The sequence below is a fragment of the Anopheles moucheti genome, chromosome X (assembly GCF_943734755.1).
Source record: "Anopheles moucheti chromosome X, idAnoMoucSN_F20_07, whole genome shotgun sequence".
NCBI lineage: Eukaryota > Metazoa > Arthropoda > Insecta > Diptera > Culicidae > Anopheles > Anopheles moucheti.
This window is the reverse complement of record NC_069142.1, coordinates 4,331,870-4,355,258: the sequence shown is the minus strand read 5'-3', so window position 1 is coordinate 4,355,258 and position 23,389 is coordinate 4,331,870. Positions and strand designations below refer to the sequence as shown.

Below are 23,389 nucleotides of genomic sequence, written 5' to 3'. Positions count from 1 at the left end.
TGTGATGTCAGTTGTATACTAGAAGAATTGAAGCGTTTTCCACCACAACTACTAAAACGCTTCATTTGAGAAAACGCTTCCCGAGTTTAGATATTCCTTACTAGATCTTAATATTGACTTTTCGCAAGATGATTTCATCTTCAACAAACAAAAAAAAAGTGATAAACATCACGCACTTGTTCACATTTTCCTATAAAATTAAGGCACGTAAAATGGAACGGCGCCCTCTTCCGGCAAACATCGGACAGACAGACGACGCATATTAAAGCAGTCACAACACCGCCACATACGCGGGTACAACGGGTAGTAAAAGCAGACGCATAAAGCTCATTTAACGGAGGGGGTTCAGCCGGATTTTGGAAAATAATGTCGGTTGACCCGCTGGAAGATTGTCACGAGACATCAAGGCGAACCATAAAAGAGTTACAGCTCTAGCAGGCAACCGTGGTAGGTGGAAGTTCATAAAAAAGCAACCCCCAAAAACACAACACACTCTCTCTCTTTCTCTCTTTCTCTCTCTCTCACTCTCTCAATCTATTCAGCAGTTTTGGGCCAGAGCTAAGAATGAGTTGTTTAACAACAACAACGAGAAACAAAAGACTACAACAACGACGAGCCCAGATCTCGGGCAAGATTCTAAACTCACAAATCACACAGCAGGTTACTAGGGGTTTGCGAGATTTCGGCGTTACCATGCAGCAGCAGCAACACAGCAAACCCTCCCCCACCCCCTAAATGGGTGATGATGGTTGGTGCCGGGGTTTGTGTTGGTATGCAGCGAGATTAAACTCTCGTTAACTTTAATCGACTTTCATGCACCGCCAAAAAGTAAATCAACTTCGACCGAAGGATGCGCTTTTAGTTGCGCCTATTTAACCGCACGTGTCGCCGACCATATTCCCGTCGGCACGCCGTCGTTACGGGGGGTGTGGGGGATGCAACGGTTAGGGGAGGGAAGGGAAGGGAGAGGGGGGTGAGTTTTGTTTGCCGAACGGATTATAAGCGTAATCCTCGGTCATGATTAACGATTTTCGTTACCTATGGGCTGGTCGGACTCTGCGTGAAATCGTGCGTTTTGTACGGTCGCTTTTTCTCCCTGGTCGCTGTGTGTCTGTGTGTGTGTGTGTGTTTTCCCGAGGTTTTTCTTTCCGCCCGGGGTCCGCATGTGAGACAGCGAGTGAATGCTCACGGCGTAGCTTAGCCTCCTTAAGCCACCTTCACCCGGGGACGTGTAAAAAGGCGAAGAAAACTGTAACGAACGAGGGAGCGTTTCGGTGCGGGAAAATGGTTGGAAAATTGGATGCGTTTTATTTCCTTTGCGTTTCGCGAGCGCACCACTACCGTGCGCCGTCACCGGCGTTTTATTGCTCCTGCCCAAAAGACGCTGTACCACGGACGGAACATGGGAAGAAAAACATCTCTCTCACGCACTTTTATTTATATACCGCCCGGCTGCCCGCTGCACGCTGGAAGCTGTTAACCGTTGATGAGGCGTATAATGAGCCGTGGCAATCCCGGGTGGGCAAAACTGGTGGGCAGACGTGTGGCCGCGCCGTCGCACCGTTTGCCGCCGGGGGTCTGGCAGGCAATTGAATTCGTTCGGCGTAACGTCACCGGCTCGGTTCCGGTGCGCGTGCCAATTGGATGCAGTGCATGTCGGTTTTTAGGTGAAAAGAATGAACCGTCACTAATGTCTTCATTTTGAAAGCGAAATCGCTCGCCGGTTTTTGTTTTTTTTGTGTTACTTCGCTTCGATTTAAGCAAATATGCGCGACGGCACATTGTAACGGCGGTTCGTTCGGGCTGCTGTGGGAGAATGTTTAATAGATAGAGTTGTTTTTTCCCTTCCGCAAATTATAGTTTAAAAAAGTTTTCCCATGACATTTCCCAGTACGTTATTTGTTATTTGGGTAAACAAAATTAAATTTAACCCAAGTGATTTGCTGGTTTCACCACAGGAGCAAAACAATATTTAAAAGGTATTAAAGGTATTATACATTATTAAAAAGATTTCAAAATTTTTAATCAGATGCATGCAAATTCTATGCAATTTATCCCGCAAACTTCCATTACAATCCGCTCAACGATGTTCATTTGTGTTCATTCGAGTTGATTTTTGTCTCAATATATGTTATAATGAATTTAACACTAGAACTACCGGATCAGTCAGTACTTCATTTTCATCACACAAATTTACAAATTGAATTTAGTGAGAATTGTTACACCTATTTGAAATTATCTTACTGTAGTTGTCACATGTCAGCAACATGTTGGGCACCTGTTGGGACAATGTCGGTAACACGCCTAAAACATGGCAAACAAGCACTGTTATCGGGACATTGTAGTCGCGACATTGTAGTCGGGCCGGGACGTGACAATTGGTGTGACACTTCGCGATGTAAAGTGGACCTCCCCGGATGCACTTGAACTTTGCAAATCCGTGTGCGGCACACAGCCAGCCATGTTTCGTCAAGTGGCCGCATTACTGTGGTTAAGAAAGCGCGACGGGTACGGGTTGTGGTGTTTGGACGGTTTGGACTTTCTTTCGAATTTTCTCCAGCGCCCAAGTTGTTACCGTGCGTACGTGATGGAACCGGTGCGTCTGTTGCTAGGACAGTGTGCTGTTTGTGATGCACAAAGTAACACTAGCAGATGTTGTTAAACAATCAAGCTAAAGCTGATTGGACAACAACAAACAGCGAACCGAACGCACACTTCTTGAGCGGTTTGCGTTTTATTGGTTGGCGTTTTGTTTGGCAAAAGTCGATCGAGTAGACAACATTTTCATTGAGACTTGAAAGCAAAAACTCAACAAACAATAAATGGTGGGCGAACCGCACGACAGGCAGACGGCGCAAGATGGACACCATGACGCGTAACCTCATTATCCCTATTTAATGCCCGGCTCTTGGCACCGCGGCAGAGTGGGGATCATCGGATAAATGTGTTTGCCTTTGCGCTTAAGTGGAGATATAAATATTTGAAAGATTTCTTTGTTCCACACTGCACAGCGTGGCCGAGTCGCTGTCAGTCAGCCTGGAACGCTCGGTGCTGCAATGCATAAATTAGTCGCAAACGGGGAAGCAACAGTTTTATTTCGTTTTTTTTTGTCGCGCCTGCCTGCGCCACTCATAAAAATCTGGCTTCCAATGCGGGAGATATATCATAGACAGCTGATACGGAGCACCAGGCCCAGATTAGATGCGATTGAATCTTACCCGAGCTGCTGGCCCCCGGTAGCTAACCGGCAGAGTGACATACGAAATCTCACGAAACAACGCATAGAAGAAAAAAGTGTAACAAACAGAGGAGGAAGACCCATTTCAACACGGTCTTTGCGCTACCGAATTGATAACGGATACAAATGTTTTATCATCATGCCTCAACCGGTGCCCACTGATGGCCGTGCAGTGTGTCTTCTGGGTGGGTACACGGCCGGGAAGGACGCGAATACGGCGGCAGATATAGACATCACGGGCTATGTGATAACATGCAGATAACAGCTTGAAGTCTCTCTCTTGCACAAACATGCAACCCAGGACCATCTTTATGCTACCGTACCCCGAAAAGCGTTCGCGTTACACGGGCACGAAAGGCAAATAGGTAATTATCTTTTCAATCGAGTGTTACCGGTGAAGCTACTGCTGTGCGTTACGTCTTTGCAACGCAAGAGCGTCGCTGTGGCCCCGGGGTGTTTGCCCTATTCTTCAACATTTCCCAACGTATCTCGTCAGAAGGCTAAGACGACACCACGGATAACTTGTCGGAAGGGTTTGTCGACATAAATCCGTGCCTTGAGGGAGGTTTAGAGGGGTGGGGGAGGGGGAGGGGTACTCGTCGAATAAAAACCGATACTTGAAAGAGTTAACACACGTCACTGGTAACTGAACTTTGTCATGACAGTTACAAAAAAAAAATAAAACTGCTGGGGTTGAAAAAAATAACAAGTACCGCTTACCATAGATTTCAATCGCCAACTCACCGTTCGATATTCCTCACCAGACCCGTGTTCCTCCACGGTTCCAGAACCTTCCTCCAAGCCTCCTTGCCAACCACCGAAAAAGAAGGGAAGTCCACGCAACATTCCCGCACGTTATCATCAAAAATACCGCCCCATGTTTGATATGTTATCAACGCGTAAACACTAATAAAAAAAAAACAGCGGCCGGAGGCAAAAATTAAAAGAAATACACCGAGCCCGCGCCGGGTACACGCTGTCAAAATTGCAGAAATGCGCTTCCGCTCGAAATGAGCACCATTTTTCCGTGCGTTCGGTGCAGGAATAAAGCAAAACGAATGCCAAACCGATCTCCTTGTTTCGCGGCACATCACAAATAGCGCAAATTAAATTTCATTAAACGTACGATTTGAGGTTTTTGACATGCCATTGTGCAAGGATACTTCTCACTTTTGTTTTCAAATTTTGACAAAACCCCACATGGGATGGTGAGGTGCATCGAATGCGCCTCAAATAACACTCGTGGACACTGTTGTCGTGGTAGTAAAGCGGAAGTATATGTGGCTATTACGGGGTTGGGAATGTCAGTTAATAATAAAATAAGAAAAAAGATGAAGTTAAAACCCAAAAATAAATCGATAAAAATGCATAATTAGACGTTCTAGTGTCCAGGTCACTGTGGGTACTAGTACAGCAAAATTAAGTACAGCAACTCATTAAATCATTTTTCCATTGTATTAAAGTTCTCTATCGACTGTTTTTGACTGAATTGATAATAAACCTTACCTATTAATTCTAAGTAAAATTAATTCTTAGTAACTGTCAACTAGCTTCTGTCATTATTTGCGTTACTAGCTGTCATTGCTTAATGTCATTGGAATTAAAAAATCTACTAAAAATGATCAATGATACACTTGTCAGAAGATTTGTGTGTTGATTGATTTAAATTGAACCTAGAAATGAGTATTTACAGAAAATATTTTCAGAAAATATTTTCAATTAAATAACGATTAAGTCACCGTATGTCAACATGAACACAGTGGTGTGTACAGAATAAAAAAAACGAAATTTAATAAATCGTTTATCGATTTTACATTTAGCACTGAGTACTGCTCACGGGATGAACATTGTTTTTTTACTGCCCGTTTTTATTTTTCGAACAAAACAAGATGAACAATGTGTTGGGCCGAACGTACAGAAGACTTTACAGTTTAATAAAGTGCCATTTACGTTCAAGAGCCTGAATCGTAAACATGATTGATACATTCCACCGTAAAACGACTTCCGGTAATGGTTTTATTTCACTTTCTTTAGCAGTTTTGGTGTGGTGTCCTTTGGACGTGCCCGGTGTGTCCGGCGCACTCCTAGGTCCATCTCACCGTGTAACGGAGGAAACGGAGGATGGATAAAAAAAACAACATTCACTAACGAAATAACCATGAACAATAAACTAACCGGCTAGCTCATCAACAAGTTTTTAAACCACCGTACCGTACCGGAGCGCTGCAACCGTGGAGGTGGAAAGAATTTCGATTTACCAGCGCCCCCCCCGGGGACGGTGTGGCTAAACTAAAAGTTTCAAACACAGATTTGCCGTTGGTAGCACTGTGAAATGGCTAACCACCGACACCGATATCGGTACCAAACCGAGCAAAAAGCCATAAAAGCAGTGTACGGTAAATTAAATATTGCGCTTGCTGGTATATCGTTGTGTGCAAAACTACAACACCGGCAACACAACCATTTTCCAACACACCGCCGCAGTGGCTTTCCCTCATGCTCATGCGGAACGTTCTTCACTCGCTCGTAAGCTCACATGCTATCTGATCGGTAGAAAGTAACACTTCGACACCGTACCGACGACTTGGCCGTACACCGATAACTACCTTTTATCCGGGTGTGCTAAAATCGCATTCGATTTGGTGAATGCGTAGTTGTTGCTTTGTTGCTTCCCGGGGTCGAGGGTTTCTCGTTGCACCGTCGGCACTTCGGTCGGGGAACGAATCGGGCAAAAATTGTCGTACCTTTTGCGCCATCGGTAAACACCGATGACCGGTGGCCATTTACGATGATTGTTGGGACATCGAACCAAGATTAATGATTGTCCCTGCCGTACACTACCGCGGATGAAACCGACCGGCTTGCAAGGCTCTGCCCACGTCGTCGAAGCACTATGTCTTGTGCAGCTACACTCACAACGTGTACGGCTGCACAAGACACTGCTCCGGTAGACCAGCTTTTGCACACTTGTTCGCACCAGTCGAATGGTTGGTGAAAAGTTTGATATGTTTACGGGATTTGCAGCTATTCCTCAGCAAGCTTTTTTTTTGGTACAATGCTATTTTTTGTGTGTTTTATTTGGCTCAAAAATTTTAGTTCCGTTTCAGATAAAAACTACGCTACACTGTATCGCTTTGCGGCTCACTCAAGGAAAGCAATTTTTATATTTATTGCGCTTAAAGTCACTTCAGGCTTGAAGTAAGCTTGAAATCAGAAAAATAAGCATTGTGCTTTCTTATGTATTTTAAATAAGTTTTGCTAACCAAAATCATTATTACAGTAACATAAATTACATTTGTAACACATTTTTCACATTATTTGTGCAAATTTTAGCTTGAAAAAAGTCAAATTAAAGTAAAAAACTTCTTTCTGAGTTTCACTGGCCAGTGGAAAACGCCATTTTAAGCTGCTAGCTTAGCGCGCACAAATTACAAGTTGTAAAATGCTCAACAACAACAAATGACTCAAATGACAAAAACCAGTGGAAGATCCATCCCCTTGGAGGCCCAGGGCGGAATTTTTAAACGGGGGCCTATAATTTTGCTACGGCAGTATCGAGGTTAGGGAGGTGTACTTCAAACATGATTTAACAACACCAGGAAAGGCTCGGAAAGAAAGCTCCCTTGCGTACACCTCAAAGTTCTGATGCGTAGCCCTGTAAACGGGCCTAGTAAGCTAGTCTCTATATATAAACGTTTGTATGCGCTAAGGAGAACGATAACGCCACTACTTGGATCGCCATTAGCTGGTACGAAATTCCATACAAAACCAGCTGTTTTCAGATTGCCGATACCAGGAGAGCATCCACGGAAGAGGTAGCACCTATTACAGCAATTTTGCTCGAATACCGCCGAAAGGTATGCAATGTTTATACACTAACTTTCCATACAAACCAGCTGTTTTCTGATTTCCGATACCAGGAGAGCATGTTTTTCAAGAGGTAACACCTGGTACCAGCCGAGCAAGTACAAATCACGCGCTTCCCGGTAGTTGCAGTCCCAAGTTGTTGCATGTAAGATGTTGCATGCCAGATGTTGCGCAACATATGTTGCGCGACATATGTTGCATGCAAGATGGTGTGCAACATATGTTGCGCAACATGTGTTGTGCAACATATGTTGCGCAACATGTGTTGTGCAACATCATGGTACTAGGTGTTACCTCTTGAAAAACATGCTCTCCTGGTATCGGAAATCTGAAAACAGCTGGTTTGTACGGAAAGTTAGTGTATAAACATTGCATACCTTACGGCGCAGTACATGGAGCTACCTCTTCCGTGGATGCTCTCCTGGTACTATACATTTGGAAATCCTGGTGCAATTTCGTTTTAGTCACAAAGTTGATATTCTTCTCTGCATTTAATTTTTCACATATAAACAAATCTTTTATATAACCAAGGAAGGTATTTTTGATCATTTTTTTGCCTTTTGTATTAATTTTTTTGCTATAAATTAACTCTGCTGTTAAATTTTCAAAAAATCGCACAATCGGCACAAATTGTTTGGGGTCCCCAACACGGCGAGGCCCTAGGCGACCGCCTACACCGCCTACCGTTTGATCCGCTGCTGACAACAACAGAGCAAAAACTGTGCACCGCAATCATGCACACTATAATCCCTTCGGCAAACGATTTTTCGGTTTGATGCAAAAATTGGTCAAACGAAATTAAAACTCACCTTGGCTATCCTTTAATCTACCGCCGGTCCGTGCGGTTGTTTATGCTGTTACGCTACGTGCAGGACGGCAGCATAAAAAGGGACATAGAACATACTCACCCAGGAAGAAAAAAAAAAACAAGAACCACACTCACACACAACCCGAACAAAATATGGTACTATTTGCCCGACGGAGTAGTGGAATTGCTTAGAAATGGGCTTTTTTGGTCTCAAACAAACCAAAACCCAACGACAACAGTAGCGTACTGTAAAAAAAACTCACATACACATACAAACTGCAACATGTCTATGGTTAGAGAAATAAGAAACAGAATACCAAATCAAACAAGGCGAGCAAGGCTCGTCGGACCATCACCATCTCCTCGACCAGGCCCGAACCGGCACACACATTTGAATGTTACAATTTTTGCCCCAAACCCCTCCCCCCGCCCGGCATTGGTGGTAATCCTTGTAGATTTATTGTCTTAATCATGTGAGGATTACCCCCCCTCCCTTTATAACCGCCCGGAAGGACTACAGGGTAGGTATATTTTAGCTTAATGTAATGTTTATTTATCTGTTTTGCTCGGTTTTGATTCGGAGCAACTTTCACGATAAGTAGTGGCGAATGGAGTGCAAAAATGCTACTTTTAGACGTGCCGTGCCACACGTGGACACATGTGTACGGTGTCTTTGCGGTGCATCGGATTGCAGGGGGCGAGGGGTGAATAATGGGCGAATAGGTGGCCGAAGGCAAGTAGTTTACCAAGCTAGTAAGACGACCTTACGAATGATGCATAACTGTAGGATTACTTCAGAGCGATACAAACAACAACAAAAACTACAGTTTAAACACATTACAATTCGAAGTAGAAAAATATATCCCAGTTTTATTTTAAGCAAAGAAATAAACTGTTCAACCCCTGTTTATGAGTTTCGTTGTACTAACAAATAATAAAACTTGCCCATGCATAATATACTCTCAACGACGGCTAACGAATAAATGCACAGCGCACAAAACGGAAAAAAGCCGTCACTGAAATTACCTGTCAAATTACCAACGCTTCGCGTCATAATCAATCATTTTTTATGCAATTAGTAGCCATCAATAGCGATACTACCGTCGCCAAGTAGAGGCGATCAAATTTTACGGTCCAAGTATTAGATGATACGCTGTTTGTGTGTGTTTGTGTGTGTGTGTGTGGGGGGGTGTAAGATGTTTAATCTTCAAGTGTGCTTACTACCCCGTGACGTACTTTCCTTTACGCAACGCCTGACAGTATGCAATCGTAAGTTTTTCTATCACTTTTATTACATAGTGTGCAGGGATTTATTTTCTGTTTTTTACATTTTTAGTAGATATTCGTTAAACAATAGAGAAAATATCCAAATAATTTGTATAAAGTATTTTAATTGAAATGCCGTTAGGAAATTAAACTAAAATAGATTATATTTCCCCCGTTCTTGGAAAGAAAACAAACAAACGATAAAGCAAATGTGTCTTTATTTCTGTACATGCTATTGCTAATTTGTCGGCCATTAAGGGGTAGCACATAATTTAAGCGATTAATCCCGCCGTATGATAACTGGCACGTAAACTGAATGCTTGAAATCTGTACAGGGCATAACAAACCTGACAGCAATTTCTACTTTCCATCCCCCTTCTTCTCCCCCTCTCCCATCCCCCGCGGACCCTTGTACAAACAGAGCGAGGGGGTAGTTAAATATTTTCAAAAGCGATACATCATTGAGTTGCATAACACGTCCGGTATGCTACGGTATCATTTTTGTGGTTGTTGGTTAGCTTGTTTTTTTATGTTCTCGCTTCTCGAGAAGATTTATCGAAGAATCTTAAGAAACTATTGCAATTAAACTGTGGCTGCTGCTCGGTTATTTGAGGTGAATGGTGAATGCGACAGCAGAACGATGTTGTTTGCTCCGTTCCACCACCGGGGAGTGGGTAAAACCACGCAGAAACAAAAGGATTGCAAGCCTCCGCCTAGACGAGCCTAGTGTCTCCGCCTCACCGCTGCAGCGCGGCGAAAATTGGTTCCATATTCGACTCGGCAGTAAAAACAATACCATAATTCATTGCGATACAGGTGCAGGTTTGTGGCAAAAGTAATTAAAACCCATCTCCGAATGGCATTCTCAAAAACCTTCTTCTGCATTCTGCTTTCTTGCCACCTTTGCGGGAGTCACATCCGGTCGCATTTAAAGGTAGTGGCGGCGACACACTGCTGCAAATATGGCCTGCTAGCTACTTCTTAAAGATGCGGTCCGGTCCAGTGGCGGTCCACCACAAACCAATCGACAGAAGGAGTGAGAGAGAGAAAGAGCGCGCGCGAGAGAGATAGAGCGATAAGCGAAATCCAAGCCCCAAAAAAGATACATTAAATAAACTGCCATAAATATCGCACTCCGCATATATATCATGCGGAACATTGGATGAATAATGGCTGCTGCCCAGCTTTCCGTGCTGTCCCACCTTTTCGACCCCATTCCTCCCCTCCCCCCCCCCCTCTCTCCCCTCTTCTTCTCCTTCTATCTTCTGCTATTAAATACAATCAACCCTGCCTGGAGGTGGTTTCGGTTGCGCAAAGGATCGATACCGACGTGGGCCACCGGGTTCAAGGTAGCGCCAACCAAGCGCCGTAAGTGTAGTGTCTTGCGATCAAAGAAAGCTACCGTTCAAACCCCGAACGATGAGTAAGATGGCGTCGGTACCACTCCATTCTTCATTCCCCTTTCTTCTGCCCTTTCCCTCTTCTACTCTCCCGAGAGTGGGCGTAAAGTTTTCGGGGGGGCGAAGCGCAGGCCTTATACCGCAGGTCTTACTTTGACAGCCGGTTATGGCTGCCATTTTGTCTCGGCTGAAACCTGCTGCTGCCAGCGAGACGGCTTAAAATGCCCGGCAAGGGCAACGTCACAGCAATTTTCCCCTCTAAACACCCCCCATCAACCCCAACCCCCCCAACCTTGGGCGTGCGAGGCAGTATTTGGAAGTCAGAACATGATAATCAACGTGCCGTTTGGAGTGAAATGATTTATTTATTGTCAGGTCCCTCGCTCGCGCAAGATAATTAATTCATTTATTACCCTTGCAGCCGGCCAAGCAAAACGGGGCGAGTGGGTTGTTTGTTTGCGGAAGGTGGGGAAAAAGGTGTAAGGGATTGCACTTTTCCCTTCTGTTTCTTGTGCTTTACTTTATAAACCTACTTTGCACATTGTTTTGCCATTCCATGCATCTTTTGAAGGGTGCGTATGTATGGGTGGGCAATTGTATTTTAATAGTCGATTAACCACTGATCCATCCTTACCACTGTTTTCATCCATGATTTCCATCGAAAAAGGGCATATCAGGGAAAATGATTGTATTTAGCGTCACTTCATCACACAAACACTACCAAAATGTAGAACAAGAAATAAAAGAAGCGCGTCCATCTTTTAATCAAACTAAAAGAAAAATCCAATAAAACCCACCCCCCCGGAGGGGGTGAGTTTCCTTTTTTCTGTGTGACTGTTTTGTGATAAGACAGTGGAGGTGAAGGTGGAGAGGGTTGGAAAAACCTGACCATCCACCAATAAAGAAAAATAACACCCCCCTCACTCGCACCCCCCCCCCCCCCCGGGCGGGTGGTAGTTAAAAACCATAAGTTTGTCGATTAAATTACATTGTATATGCTTTCCCACTTTTCCTTGCGGGGGTTGGTTTTCCACATCCCTTAGCCTCGCACTGAAAACCGGAATGACAGCGAAATGAACATTTCCCGAATCTGCATCCCCCGGTGTTCGATTGTGTGAGTGCCCAGTTTGACTGCTTCAAATAGAAGAGAAAAAACCATCCCATCCCGGGGGTTTGAAAGCAAATAAAGACTTTACCCCTGAATGTCTGGCCTTTTTGGTGCTTTTTTATTTTAACCAAAACACGCACACACACACACATACACAGCAGTGGGGGATGAAATAAGACGACAGTTCAGCCTACTGACACCGAGATTATCGATGATATCCCTTCATCGCACCCTGCTGCGCTAATGGGATAAGATAGTGATGCCAGCGCCGGGGCATCGATTTTTGGCACCCCTTCGGAAAACAGTTTTTACCCCCTCTCTTCCCAACCACCGCCACGGGGTACGAAGGCAAATAAACTATTCTGGAAAATCGCGAAAAAGTGATGTCGCATAAAATTACAATTTTATTGCCTACCGGAATGAGTGTGAGTAAGAGCGAGGTAGGGCATGAAAGGGAGCACTGTACGCCCTCTTTTTTTTTTCTTTTGGTTGTTGCTGTTTTACAACGTACCAGGAGCCTCCACCAGTGGCATCCATAATGAAATACATTGTGCCAGCAGGACACTTTTCCTCGATGGAAAATGCGGTCGATCGGAGGAAATGAAATGCATATTGACTTGTTTTCCGTGCTGGATGGGTGTTTTTGCGACAGAAGTTTCTTCCTGTCCCGTGTTTAGGGGTTTAGGGGTGCAGGTTAGGGGGTTGCGGAAAAGAAAAGCAAAAAGGGGTGTGTAGGTTTCATTATGGTAATAATAATAAAACTATTACACAAACCGTTTGTCACATTACCGCCGCAAAAGCGGATGCGAATATAAAGCAACAACCAACAGCAAAAAGGCAAAAACAGAAAGGGATTCGAACACCGTGTCCCTGCTGTCAATTCTAGGCGGATGACAAAAACGATTCTAAACGAGCTACGAACGGGCGGAGGAAAAATGATGCGTACGCTCTGTGTGTCCCTTTTTTTGCGATTGTTTTTCCCTTCGCACAATGGCAAAGCAAGGGGAAGAGCATATGTTTACAGTTTGCCCATCCAGCCTTTCACACGACCTCCTGCGGTACCAGAGTTCCGGAGTTTGGCAGGATAAGGGGGTATAAACTGCTATAAAATGAAGACGAATGTCACACGAATCGCTCGGCAGGTTAGACGACGAACCTCCAGGAAGCGCGTCGCGGTAAAAAAAACCAGAAGGTGTAGGATAGGCGATCGCTAATGCGTTTTGGTGCACGGTACTTACCCGGACGCGTGCCTCGGTCAGGTTGGTCCACATCGCGATCTCCTCCCGGGTGGACATGTCCGGGTAGCGGTTGCGGCTGAACGTCTGCTCGAGCTCGTGCAGCTGCTGTGAGGTGAAGTGTGTCCGCTGGCGCCGCTGGCGTTTGTTTTTCTTATCGTTCTTCGTACCGTCGGTACCGTCCTGCTGGATCGTGGTGCCCGGTGCGACCGACCCGGAACCGTCCTCGTGCGACATTCCGCTGCTAAGATTTTCGGTCTTTACCGACGCCTCGTTGATACATCGAGATACTGCCAAGCGAAACGAGAGAAAGGTACGGACCGGTGAGCGGTACGAAGGCAAATCAATTTAAACTTTTTGCAACCGGAAGCTGCACAGGGTTGGAAAGATTATCCGTCGTGCATCAAAATGGAAGGTGGCACAAAAGAAGGATGCAGTTCAATTGCATGTTTTAAAAAGTTGTGTAACGAGCAGTAAAGATCATTGATTTTTAATGCCTTTTTTTTATTTGTTAGTTTTGTTTAACCTAGAACTAGTCTTCCATGCATCGAGAGGTTTTCATACAGTGCGTAACATAGTTAATTATAAAGAATGGAAGAATTATTTCACAAATAGAAAGTTTTTATGTTTTTTGCACATTTTGAAGCACACTATTATAAAGTTTTTCACAAAATATAAAAATAAATACGGCTTGGCCGTTCTTCTTGCATAAAAAATCATTTTTGTACAATATGTAAATTCTTAATTATTGTGCCAATATAATTATGTTACGCACTGTAGTGTGTAAGTTTAATATTCACAGAATTCCACCCGTTCGGTTTTGTTTCACAATAGCCGACCGTAACCGTAACCTGTGGGCGCCAATTGGACATACAAAAGCTAACCACCACTTACCATCATTTTTTCGATCCCGGGAGCTTCTGTTGCGAGGTGAAGACGCTGGAAAACCCATCTGCGCGTGGTCAATACTGCTAACGGACGTCATACCGGTGTGGCTGTTTTCTCGAAAATCTCCAGTTTCTGCCCAAACTAGTGAATGGAAAGAAAAACAAATAAAAAAAAGAAGTACAAGAAGAAAAACCATAATTGATTTTTATAGATGTAACATGTTTTTTATGCTGCAAAGGATTATTTTTAGTTTGCGCTTCCGGAACAAAAAGGCAAACCGTTGCTAATTGTTGCCACGAAATAAGCAAGGTGTATCGCGGGTTTTATCCCCTTCCCCTCCCCAACACACCGTTTTACCACATTAATTGTGCGGTCGATATACGCCATTAGTAGCGCAAAATTGATCGTTTTAAATTTCATCACGTGGTCGGTCGTTCGGTAAATGGTGCTTTCGCATTTCTCGCCCAAAACCGCAACCGGGTAAACGGAAACCAAACGAAGGAAAACAATAAAAAATAGATTAAAACAAAAAAAAACAATTAACCACACAACCGCAAAACTTATGCAATGCAATGTGTGGCATGAGACAGAATGTAGAGAAGCGGAGATAGTAAACGATTAACAACAAAAAAAAAAGCAAAATGCGCATCCTGGACGAAGCGTTGGTGTATGGCAATGCATGCTGTGCTGTGCTAGTGTATCCGTTTGTCCTGTTCGACCAGGAACACCGGGAACAGATAATCATCGGACAAAACTCATCCTGCAGTGCCTGCTCAAAAAAAAAAACACCCCGCTCGAACGCAGAACGCATTGGCTAAGGACAGCAAATTGGTGTTTGGGGGTTTGTTTCGGGTTGGGATGGGAAGAAGCGGCAATGAGAAAAGCTACAGCACAAGCGAAAAAGCGCACACATACAAACACACACATACACACACGCTAAGAGTCACCGACCAAACAGGGAAGGATGATGGGACGGGTGTGTCATGCAACATGGAAAAACGGCAGTGAAAAAAGGGGTGTTAAAATATCAAAATAATTTATAGATAGTTCGGATCGTGTTTCGAAGCGCTCGCCCATGGGTACGGGGCGGTCGGGCGGGTTTTGGGCCGCGGGCAGCGAAACATAAGTTATGTGCTGTGCAGTTGCAACGGTGCCTGACACTGGTGTGGCGTATGGTGCATATGGGGTTTTTTTTTCCGGGGCCGAAACCAGTTGGTTTTTGTTAACACCTATTTATGACCCCTCACTATGGCAGACGTGATTGATTGCGGGGGTATATGTGCATCTGTGGGTGCGCACAACTCACAGCCGCACAAAGAATTGATAGTGAACACTGCCAACCGGGCGAAAGGGCTAGCAAATTGGTGTGTTTATTTGTGTGTGCTTTCGTTTTCGGTTCGCCTTTATGGCTCATCCCGGTGTTGTTCTTTTTTATGAAGCTTCGGGCTCAATAAATGATATCGCATAATGACAAATTTATGACGCCCTGTAAGGTACGATCTGTCAAACTCGTCTATAACTTCAAACCTTATTTTATTGAGATCACTATACAGGATAGATATACTCTCTCGAAGCTCGAAACTGTTGTGACTTTTTTAAAGGATAACTACCATAGACATTGAGGGTTTCCGGAGTTCTCAAGATCCAACGAAATTCTTGCTTCTCCAATTAGAATATTGTAAGTTTTGATGAATATTGCTTATCTTTATTTTTGGCCTGTATAATGTTCTGAAATCACCAGGAATTCTTGAGATCTTCAACTTCAAGAAATTGCTATATCGACTTTATATCTCTTCTAGCGATGATAATTTGAAGTTGAAGTTGAAGTTGAATTCTGAGAATCTTAAGCGAGATACCTAACCTCAACACTTTTCTGTGCGACGTTAAAGCAAGATCTTACTCACTGGCGTAAGACGTATTGTTCGTCCATACGCCTAATAATGTAAAAATAAATCATTTCCCAATTGCCAGAGCTAATGCGTCTGCTCGCCCGACTGGAATGCATCACATGATCCAACAACTTGAAGATGATGTTTTGATCAATCTTGAAACCCGAACGGCACACCAGTACCCAGAGATGCCTCGCAGTCATAATTCGTCCGTACCGACGCGATAGATTAGCTTGACATTGAAATTTTGGGAAATAAATCTTCCAGCCGCACAGTTGCGCTCGGATTACAGTGGCATATCTTCAACCAGCGGGTAGCATGTTTCCTGTCCACGCGTGAAGGATGCACACGCAAAAGCCGATCATATAGCATAAGCAGCGCCGAAACGTTCCGCTCGCCTGTCCAGCCGCTGGTGGCAGCGGAATTTTGAGGGTTTGCTGTTTTTTTGAGCGTTTTTGGTATGAAAACGGATGCGATGCACGGTTCCGGAAAATTTGAACGCCGAAGAAATATGATACGCCACCACGGGTTCTCTTCACACGAAGGCAGCATCATGTGCAGCACCCGCTTTTCTTTACTTTTGTTCAGTTGGTGTTGCTTGGTTTTCTCCATTGCTTCTTTGCGGCTTCCTCTTTACTGCTCGTTCGAAGAAAGCGTACAAATTGGAGAGAAATTAACCATCACTTTAACACTTGTTTCGGAATGCCTGCGTCCCGCCTGTGTCATCATTGGACGAACCGAATTGTGGAATGTGTCATTTGCGCGTGTAAGTTATTAGCTGCAGGCTGGGGCTCACTGTGTGGTACGGCCATCGCACTCCACTCTTCGGAAAATGTTTTGGTAGACCATTCCCGTCAGTGTGGCTGCTCCCAAACGCCCGAGAATTTCTAATTGCGTGTGGACCATTTTTCCACCAACAGCGAACGATTATCCCACGGACGACTTCCCGGGTTTTTGGGGGGGGGGTGTGCACCGCCTGTGGGTTAGTGAAATTGTGCTATTTCAATCAAATTGTAATCCATTTAATCGAGGTGTTACCGCTATATGAGGCAAATATTTGTTTGTGCAATTGATTCAACAAATAGTGCAGCGGCACAATATCACTTCATTTGCCCACTGCCTGCCTGGCAGTGACGGCAGTCGAAGCCTGTAAGCCACTCGAAGTATACCTGTAAATGTACATACGCTCAGGTATGGGCGGACTTCGCGTGGTTCGGCCAGCCTTGCATTCAGCGTCGTACCGCGCGGTTATTCTGCAAGGATAACGCCTCTGGCCGTGCGACAGAGACACATCCGGGTACGTGCCGGATGTGCCGAAGATGTGTGCGCGCGCACCCGAATATTAGCACACACCCACACGTGCGAAAGCGAGACTCCGATACCAGGCGGAGTACGCCTCAATGTGCATCCGAAACCGTCGGTCCAGACCGCCTTTTTGCGAGCGGGTCCCATTTACCTCGCCCGGGTGGAGCACGGTGAATATCATCTGCCGGGGCCCGGTAGTTCTACCGAAGCCCATCGCACCCCAGGACACCCCAGTGGCAAATAAAAGACTTGAGAGTTTTGTGAAGTAAAATCGCAGAAGCCCACACACACACATATGGAATTGGGAGATTGGGAGAAGGTCCTCTGTATCGATTTGACAGCAGCCTTACAGAGCTCATTTGAAAATGACAATTATACGCTGATACGCTCTCTCTCTCTTTGTCCCTCACTCTCTCTCTCTCTGTCTCACGGTGTATACACATGGACGCTATATTATAGACAGCAGGGTATATAAATAGGTGCCACGAAATATGTGATGCGTTATAGTCTAAACCGTCACTTCCTTACCATTTGTCAATATTGCTTTCATTTCCCCCCCCAAAAACAGAAAAATCCGCCTTCTACTGCTGCTTCTACTGGTCTAGTTATATTGCAGGTTTTTGGGCTTATACACTTCCTATTCTCGACATTTTTTGTTCTGCTTGTTATTCTTCTTGTCGCTTGAGTTGGCGCTTCTTCTTCATTTTTGGAGAGAGGTTAATGCGGCGCGATGGCATGGCTACACCCGATTCTAGACAGAATTTATTGTTCAGGAAATAGCACCGCGCGCGCACGCGGTCCAAAAACCCCCCCCATAGTCCCATCCTGCCGTGTTGGGCCGACTCCGACAATCGAAACAACGTACTAATGCTCCTCTTAGGAAAAGTAGGATTAACCAGGATTAACCGATGCCGATGGTCTGACTTGGGTTTGTTGCCGTACCCGGACACCGCGGTGCACACATCCCGTCAGTGGCGCGGCTCTGGAAGTGGTTAAAAATAGCGCACAACACTCACACGGAGGCGTTCCACGCGCCCGTCCGCACATCCTCTCTCTTACCCTCTTCTACTCTCTGTATGTGTGTGTGTGTGTGTGAGGCTAGTGCGACAGGATCGAGATCAAGATTTTGCTCGGATGTGATGCACACATGGTGGAGGGGGTCCACACAGTAAACTCCAATGCGCTCAGTGCATTGAACCGTAAGCTGACATCGATGGGTTTTTGGGGTTATAAAACAGTGCACGCTCTTAGTGTCTGTTTTGGGTTGCGACATCTTGTTAGTGTAATGTAGTAGAATTTGTGTGTTTTTTTTCCTATCTCTCTCTCTCTCTCTCTCTCTTTCTGAGAGGTTTTCAAGCATTCGCCCTCTCCACCGAAGATGTTTCGTTTGGGAAAACGCTACGAGACCCAGTTTGATGAGAAGCTTCCCTAGTCAACATGGACCCGGCTGCAAATAGGTAATCACGCAAAACACAGTCAGAATGGCTTTACTTATCGCCCCGATATGAGCCCATATTCCCCGGTTACCCCCTAGGTAACAGACAGATTGCACCTCCTGGTAATAGTAGGCGACAACCTTCAATTGCACCGCGTGAGGACTCGGCAAAAGTTTTGCAGCACTTAAAAACCACACAAGCGCACAAGCGGTTGGCCTTCCCGTGCACCTTCAGCCACCGCATGCGTCGTACAATATTTGCCCGCAGTTTAAAGTGCCAGCACAACCCGGGTAGTGCATCCGGTGACACAGATATATGCAGCCGTCAGTGGTTTTATTGGACCACCAGTGCCGGATCCACACACATACCAGCTTTTACTGCACCTATATTGACAAAAACACCTCACACCGTCACGTGAGTCGCCCATAGTTGGACAAGATTAATGATAGCGCTAGTTGCTCGCACTATTTTTCGCGCCGAGCGCCAAAGTGCACACTTGACTTGGGCAGACTTGGGCTCGAAATTTATTGCACCTCTCTGCATACAGACAGCGCCGGGGTAAGGTTGTCCTCGCCCGGGACGGGAATCTTCCAACCGCTGGGTGACGGCTTCGCAACAGTCCCCAGTTGTGCTGAGCTATTGTCAAGTAATTGCATCCAGCGTGATGACATTGGTGCTGTGCACTGGCAAACAGTGTGCCGCGTGTCCCGCACGCTATTTGCCCGCGCGAAACTATCTTGGCCTGGTTCGGTGTGGCGTTCTTCCTTCCCGCGTTGCATTGCACTGCGAGGTGCTGTTTGTATGGTGATAATTTGCCTAATTAGTCAAAAGCCATCCACGCTCGGCTGCTCAGTGAGATGTACACGAACATCCACCCGCCGGATGTTGATGGCAGATGCAAAACTCCGGCATCCTTCACCGGGGTCCGCTGATTGCCTTTTAACTGTCCACCAGCACTGGCATCTGTAAGCAATCTTCAGATATCTCCGCCAGGCCGACAACCGAAGGGTGGCTACAACAGCACCCCTCCCTAGCGCGGCATTTATTTTCTTATTATTTGATAAGGTCCGTAATGATGACCTAATAAATATGCACCCGCAAAAACAAATTACACCGATCGGCAATAACATGTCGGTGCACTCCACCTCCCGGGAACGGCCCCTGCTCGCAACACCGCACGGAACGCAACAGACGGTCGTCCTGCGAAGGGTAATGGTTACCGCGCGTAGCCAACCGCACCGCCGAAATGGAATTGGAGATGAATTAGGAATAAAAAACGGCAACGACACTAATCTGGCTCATCTGTTTCAATCTCTTTGCACGGCCGGGCCCGGAATATACATTATCGTTCCCCCTTTGCCGATTCGCTGGCCGAACGGCTGGGGAGGTTTTTAAATCGTGCGGTGTGAAATGATCACCACCAGCACACCAACCAAGGGCAAAGGCTCGCCCGGCCTTGGTGCGTCCTGCGAGCGGAAACACATCCCGAAACATGTGCGCCAATACGCATCCCGAAAAACTTATCTTCACTTTGATTTCACACCCGACTGGCACGGTCGGGAACATTTAGCATTTCCGAGGTTTTGCGGCGGTACCGATTAACGATCAATCACTCAGCAAGGCAACAAGATACCGGGAGGGTCCGGTACCGGTTGACTTTAACGCGACCGGGACAGAACCGACCCGGTACGGTGCCATCGAAATTGCCCTACGCATTTATTAACTTCGTCTGCTATCGTGTGTTGAAGCTGTTTCCCTCCTCTCACCCTTTAACCACACCGCACAGCGAAAAGGGCCGTCACTGGTTTTTGCCTCGATAGGGACCACCTTACGTACTATCGGTAGCACTCCCTGGTGCGCCTTGGTACCGCGCTCGGGTTGGGAAATGATAATTTTATAGCCCAAAATGAATCTGTAAAACCTCGGGCCAGGGAGAAGAAAAAACCCCTTTTTTCGTCTGTTCGATGCTTATCGGGCGGCGAGATGCTGCACGAAACCGAACCGCCGTTGTACCGCGCAAGAAATAGGCAGATAATGATTATGCGATTTTGGACAGGCGCACCGTACCAAAAGGCGAACGGGTCGTCGCATCCCTCTGGCGCACAAAACGGGAAAACAATAAGCCATATGGGACCAATTTAATGGTCAAATGAATTTATTGTGGTTTCGCACCATCCGCTGCCAACGCGGAATGATCGGGTTGAGAGTGCAGTGTGAGCGCAAGAGGGAGAGAGGAAACATACACCAACACACCAAAAAAAAAAAAAACAAACACACGCACAAAACAAGGAAAACTAGGAAAAAGGTTTTGCCGAGCAACAACAAAAAAAAGGGGGAAAAACCACCCAAAATCCACCGCTGGTGTTTGTTTGACCTTATTGGATTGGTGGTGGTTTTTGTGTGCCGGTGCGTAATCATAATCAAAACCATTTTGACACCAACAAAAACACCATACGGGCGTATCCCGATTTCGATCTTGGGTTTGCTGGCGTGCATCAAATAGGGGTAGGGGCAGTTTTTGGGCAAAATTGAGATGCGGATGCAGGCTGCGAAAGGGCGAAACCCGCGCTAGATACATACCGGACAAGATGTCAAATGAAATTGCTTTTCAATATTGCTAATAAAACGGTGAAGGAGTAATGGTGAGTCACACGACGCTTTGTTTCGCTTCGTTTTATCCACTACGAACGTCTCGCTGTTGGAGCGCTCTCGTGGGGTAAGTGATAAGCGCGTGACGCTGTGCACCGACTGCCCGGTACCAACATCTCTTCAATCTCCTTATCAAACTTTTCTCGTGCGCTCTCTGCGCAACTCTTGTTCTCTCTCTCCTCCTCTTTAGCTTTAGAGCAATGAGAGAGCTACTGCTTAAACGATTTAAAGTTGATATTCCTGAGAGATAGGTTAATCGTGTTTAGTTCTTTACTAGATATCTCTCAAAAAAATACATTGAGGAAAATAAAGATATCTTAACGTAACGTGTAAATACCGTTACAACTCCCCAAATAACTTACTTTGGGATCTTCAGAGGATCTCGGTTGCAAATGTTAATTTGTGGTTGTTAAATATTTATATTTATTTTTCAAAGGCGTACGTCCATATTTCTCATTACTCAAAACAAAAACCCAACTCACTGCAGTCTCCCATGACGACGACCATTCCCAACTGCAGGCACCCGAAACGGCACAGGATGGCAGGTGGTGGGTGTATATCTCAACTCATCGTAAAAAAAGACACATTCCGTTATAGCTGTGCGCGAAAACGCACCAATTTTACGAACCGCATCCGCCGCGTCCCGGGCATAACTGCGCAGAGCAGCGCAGTGACGGGCAAACTGGGTATATTTCCGCTCAAAACTGAAGGATCGTGGCAATGAAGCGTGGCGATTTTGAGCCACATCTCCGGATGCTTACCGAACCACCGAGGCCATCCGCACGGGGATGAGTTTCGTGCAGGGATGGGCTTACACTTTCACCGTCGGGCAAGAGGAACCCGGTGCGCTCAATGGGCCACCGGAAGGATGCGAAGCATACGGGGTTCACATTTCATCTCACCAGCCACACAGAAAGTGATTGTTAGGATCCGGTGTTTGGAAAACTCTCCACGCCACTCCATTACCGCCACCCATTCCATTCTCGTGGAAGGTGTCCGTGCCTGGTGCCCCGTGTAATGTGTCTTCATAAATCTCAATTTAAACATAATCTAAAGCTCCTTTCATTACATTCACTTCAGGTTATGCAGGATATCCACACACACACAACACACACGGGCATATCCTTCGATTGAGCTGCGTTGTACGTGGTGGAGCCGTTGCGGGACTCCCCAACTGGCCCAATGTAAAGATGCACGAGGGAATGGATGGAGCGTTCGATATAGTAATTCTATGCGAGTTCCAGTTTTTGGGGTCCTAAAAACGGTAAGACGAAGGAGATAATAAAACAACAAGGCGTACGGGACGACGACGTGTACGTGCGCCGTACCGACGGAAGACACTCACCGCCCGGGATCGATAGACTGGCAAAATGTCAGTGGATAACGATAGATGATGGAAATGATAAGGGTTGGCATGATGGCGCTATGATACACATTGATGACCTTGATCATTTCGAAGGTATTGATTTTTTTTCATTCGAGCCTCGACGATGAATAGCTGAGCTTAGACATCATCATCTCCACCTCAACGCCGTCTCTTGATAGTGTGGTTTTTTTTTATGTTGTATTTATGAAGATGTGCTTCTTCAATATTCCTGCATGCGTATGCGTAGTATGAATAGGGGCACTACTTCAAATGCGTCCTCCACACTGGGAGCATCTTTTTACGAGACATAATCACGTTTGCTTAACAGAATTGACCGGAAAATGAGACAATAAAGTGAGGTGAAGTCGCTCAGTAGCTGCCGGGTGTGTGCATTAGGCATTCCAAACTAGCGTGCCCATGCCCCGTGAATTGAATGGGCCCATCAACACAAAAACTTCCCCCCCGAAAATCCCACTATTACCCTCTGCCACATCCACAAACGCTCACTCAACACGGACCCATTCGGGCGCCGTTCGAGCAGAATCACCGGAACACCCATTTCTGACCCCGGGAATTAGCCCGTCGGAGCGTGTACGCTGTTGCGCGCCGCGGCAAACAACACGGCGACCGTTTAACATGTTACCATCCAAGCAGCAGCAACAAGCAAGCCATCAAAACACGGTGTTGATGTGATGCCAAGCTGCGTATTGAACGATCCGCTCCGTTGTCGCACCAATCCGATGTCAACGGGGTTTCCACCGACTTTTCGGCTGGTGGTGTTTTTGTGTGCTCAAAACAACACACCGAAGGTGTGGGATAAAAGTGTTCGATGGGGATGGGAAGGAAAACTAGCACCGCTTGCGTACTCATCACGGGCGAGAAAAGAAAGCAAACCGAAACGGAAGAACCGAGAGAAGAAAAAAAAACCCAATTT

The 23,389-nt window shown here is 45.8% G+C and overlaps 1 protein-coding gene across 1 annotated transcript in view; it reads right to left on the bottom strand.

Annotated features, from left to right (window-relative positions):
• The window catches only part of LOC128307144 (pituitary homeobox homolog Ptx1), a 33,506-nt gene that overhangs the window by 2,752 nt on the left and 7,365 nt on the right, over positions 1-23,389 (bottom strand). Inside the window, exons 2-3 of the mRNA XM_053044875.1 lie at positions 13,817-13,951; positions 12,926-13,212 (exon numbers count right to left, since the gene is read on the bottom strand). Of these exons, the coding sequence (XP_052900835.1) occupies positions 12,926-13,212; positions 13,817-13,951 (422 nt within the window). The remainder of the gene's footprint in view (positions 1-12,925; positions 13,213-13,816; positions 13,952-23,389) is intronic.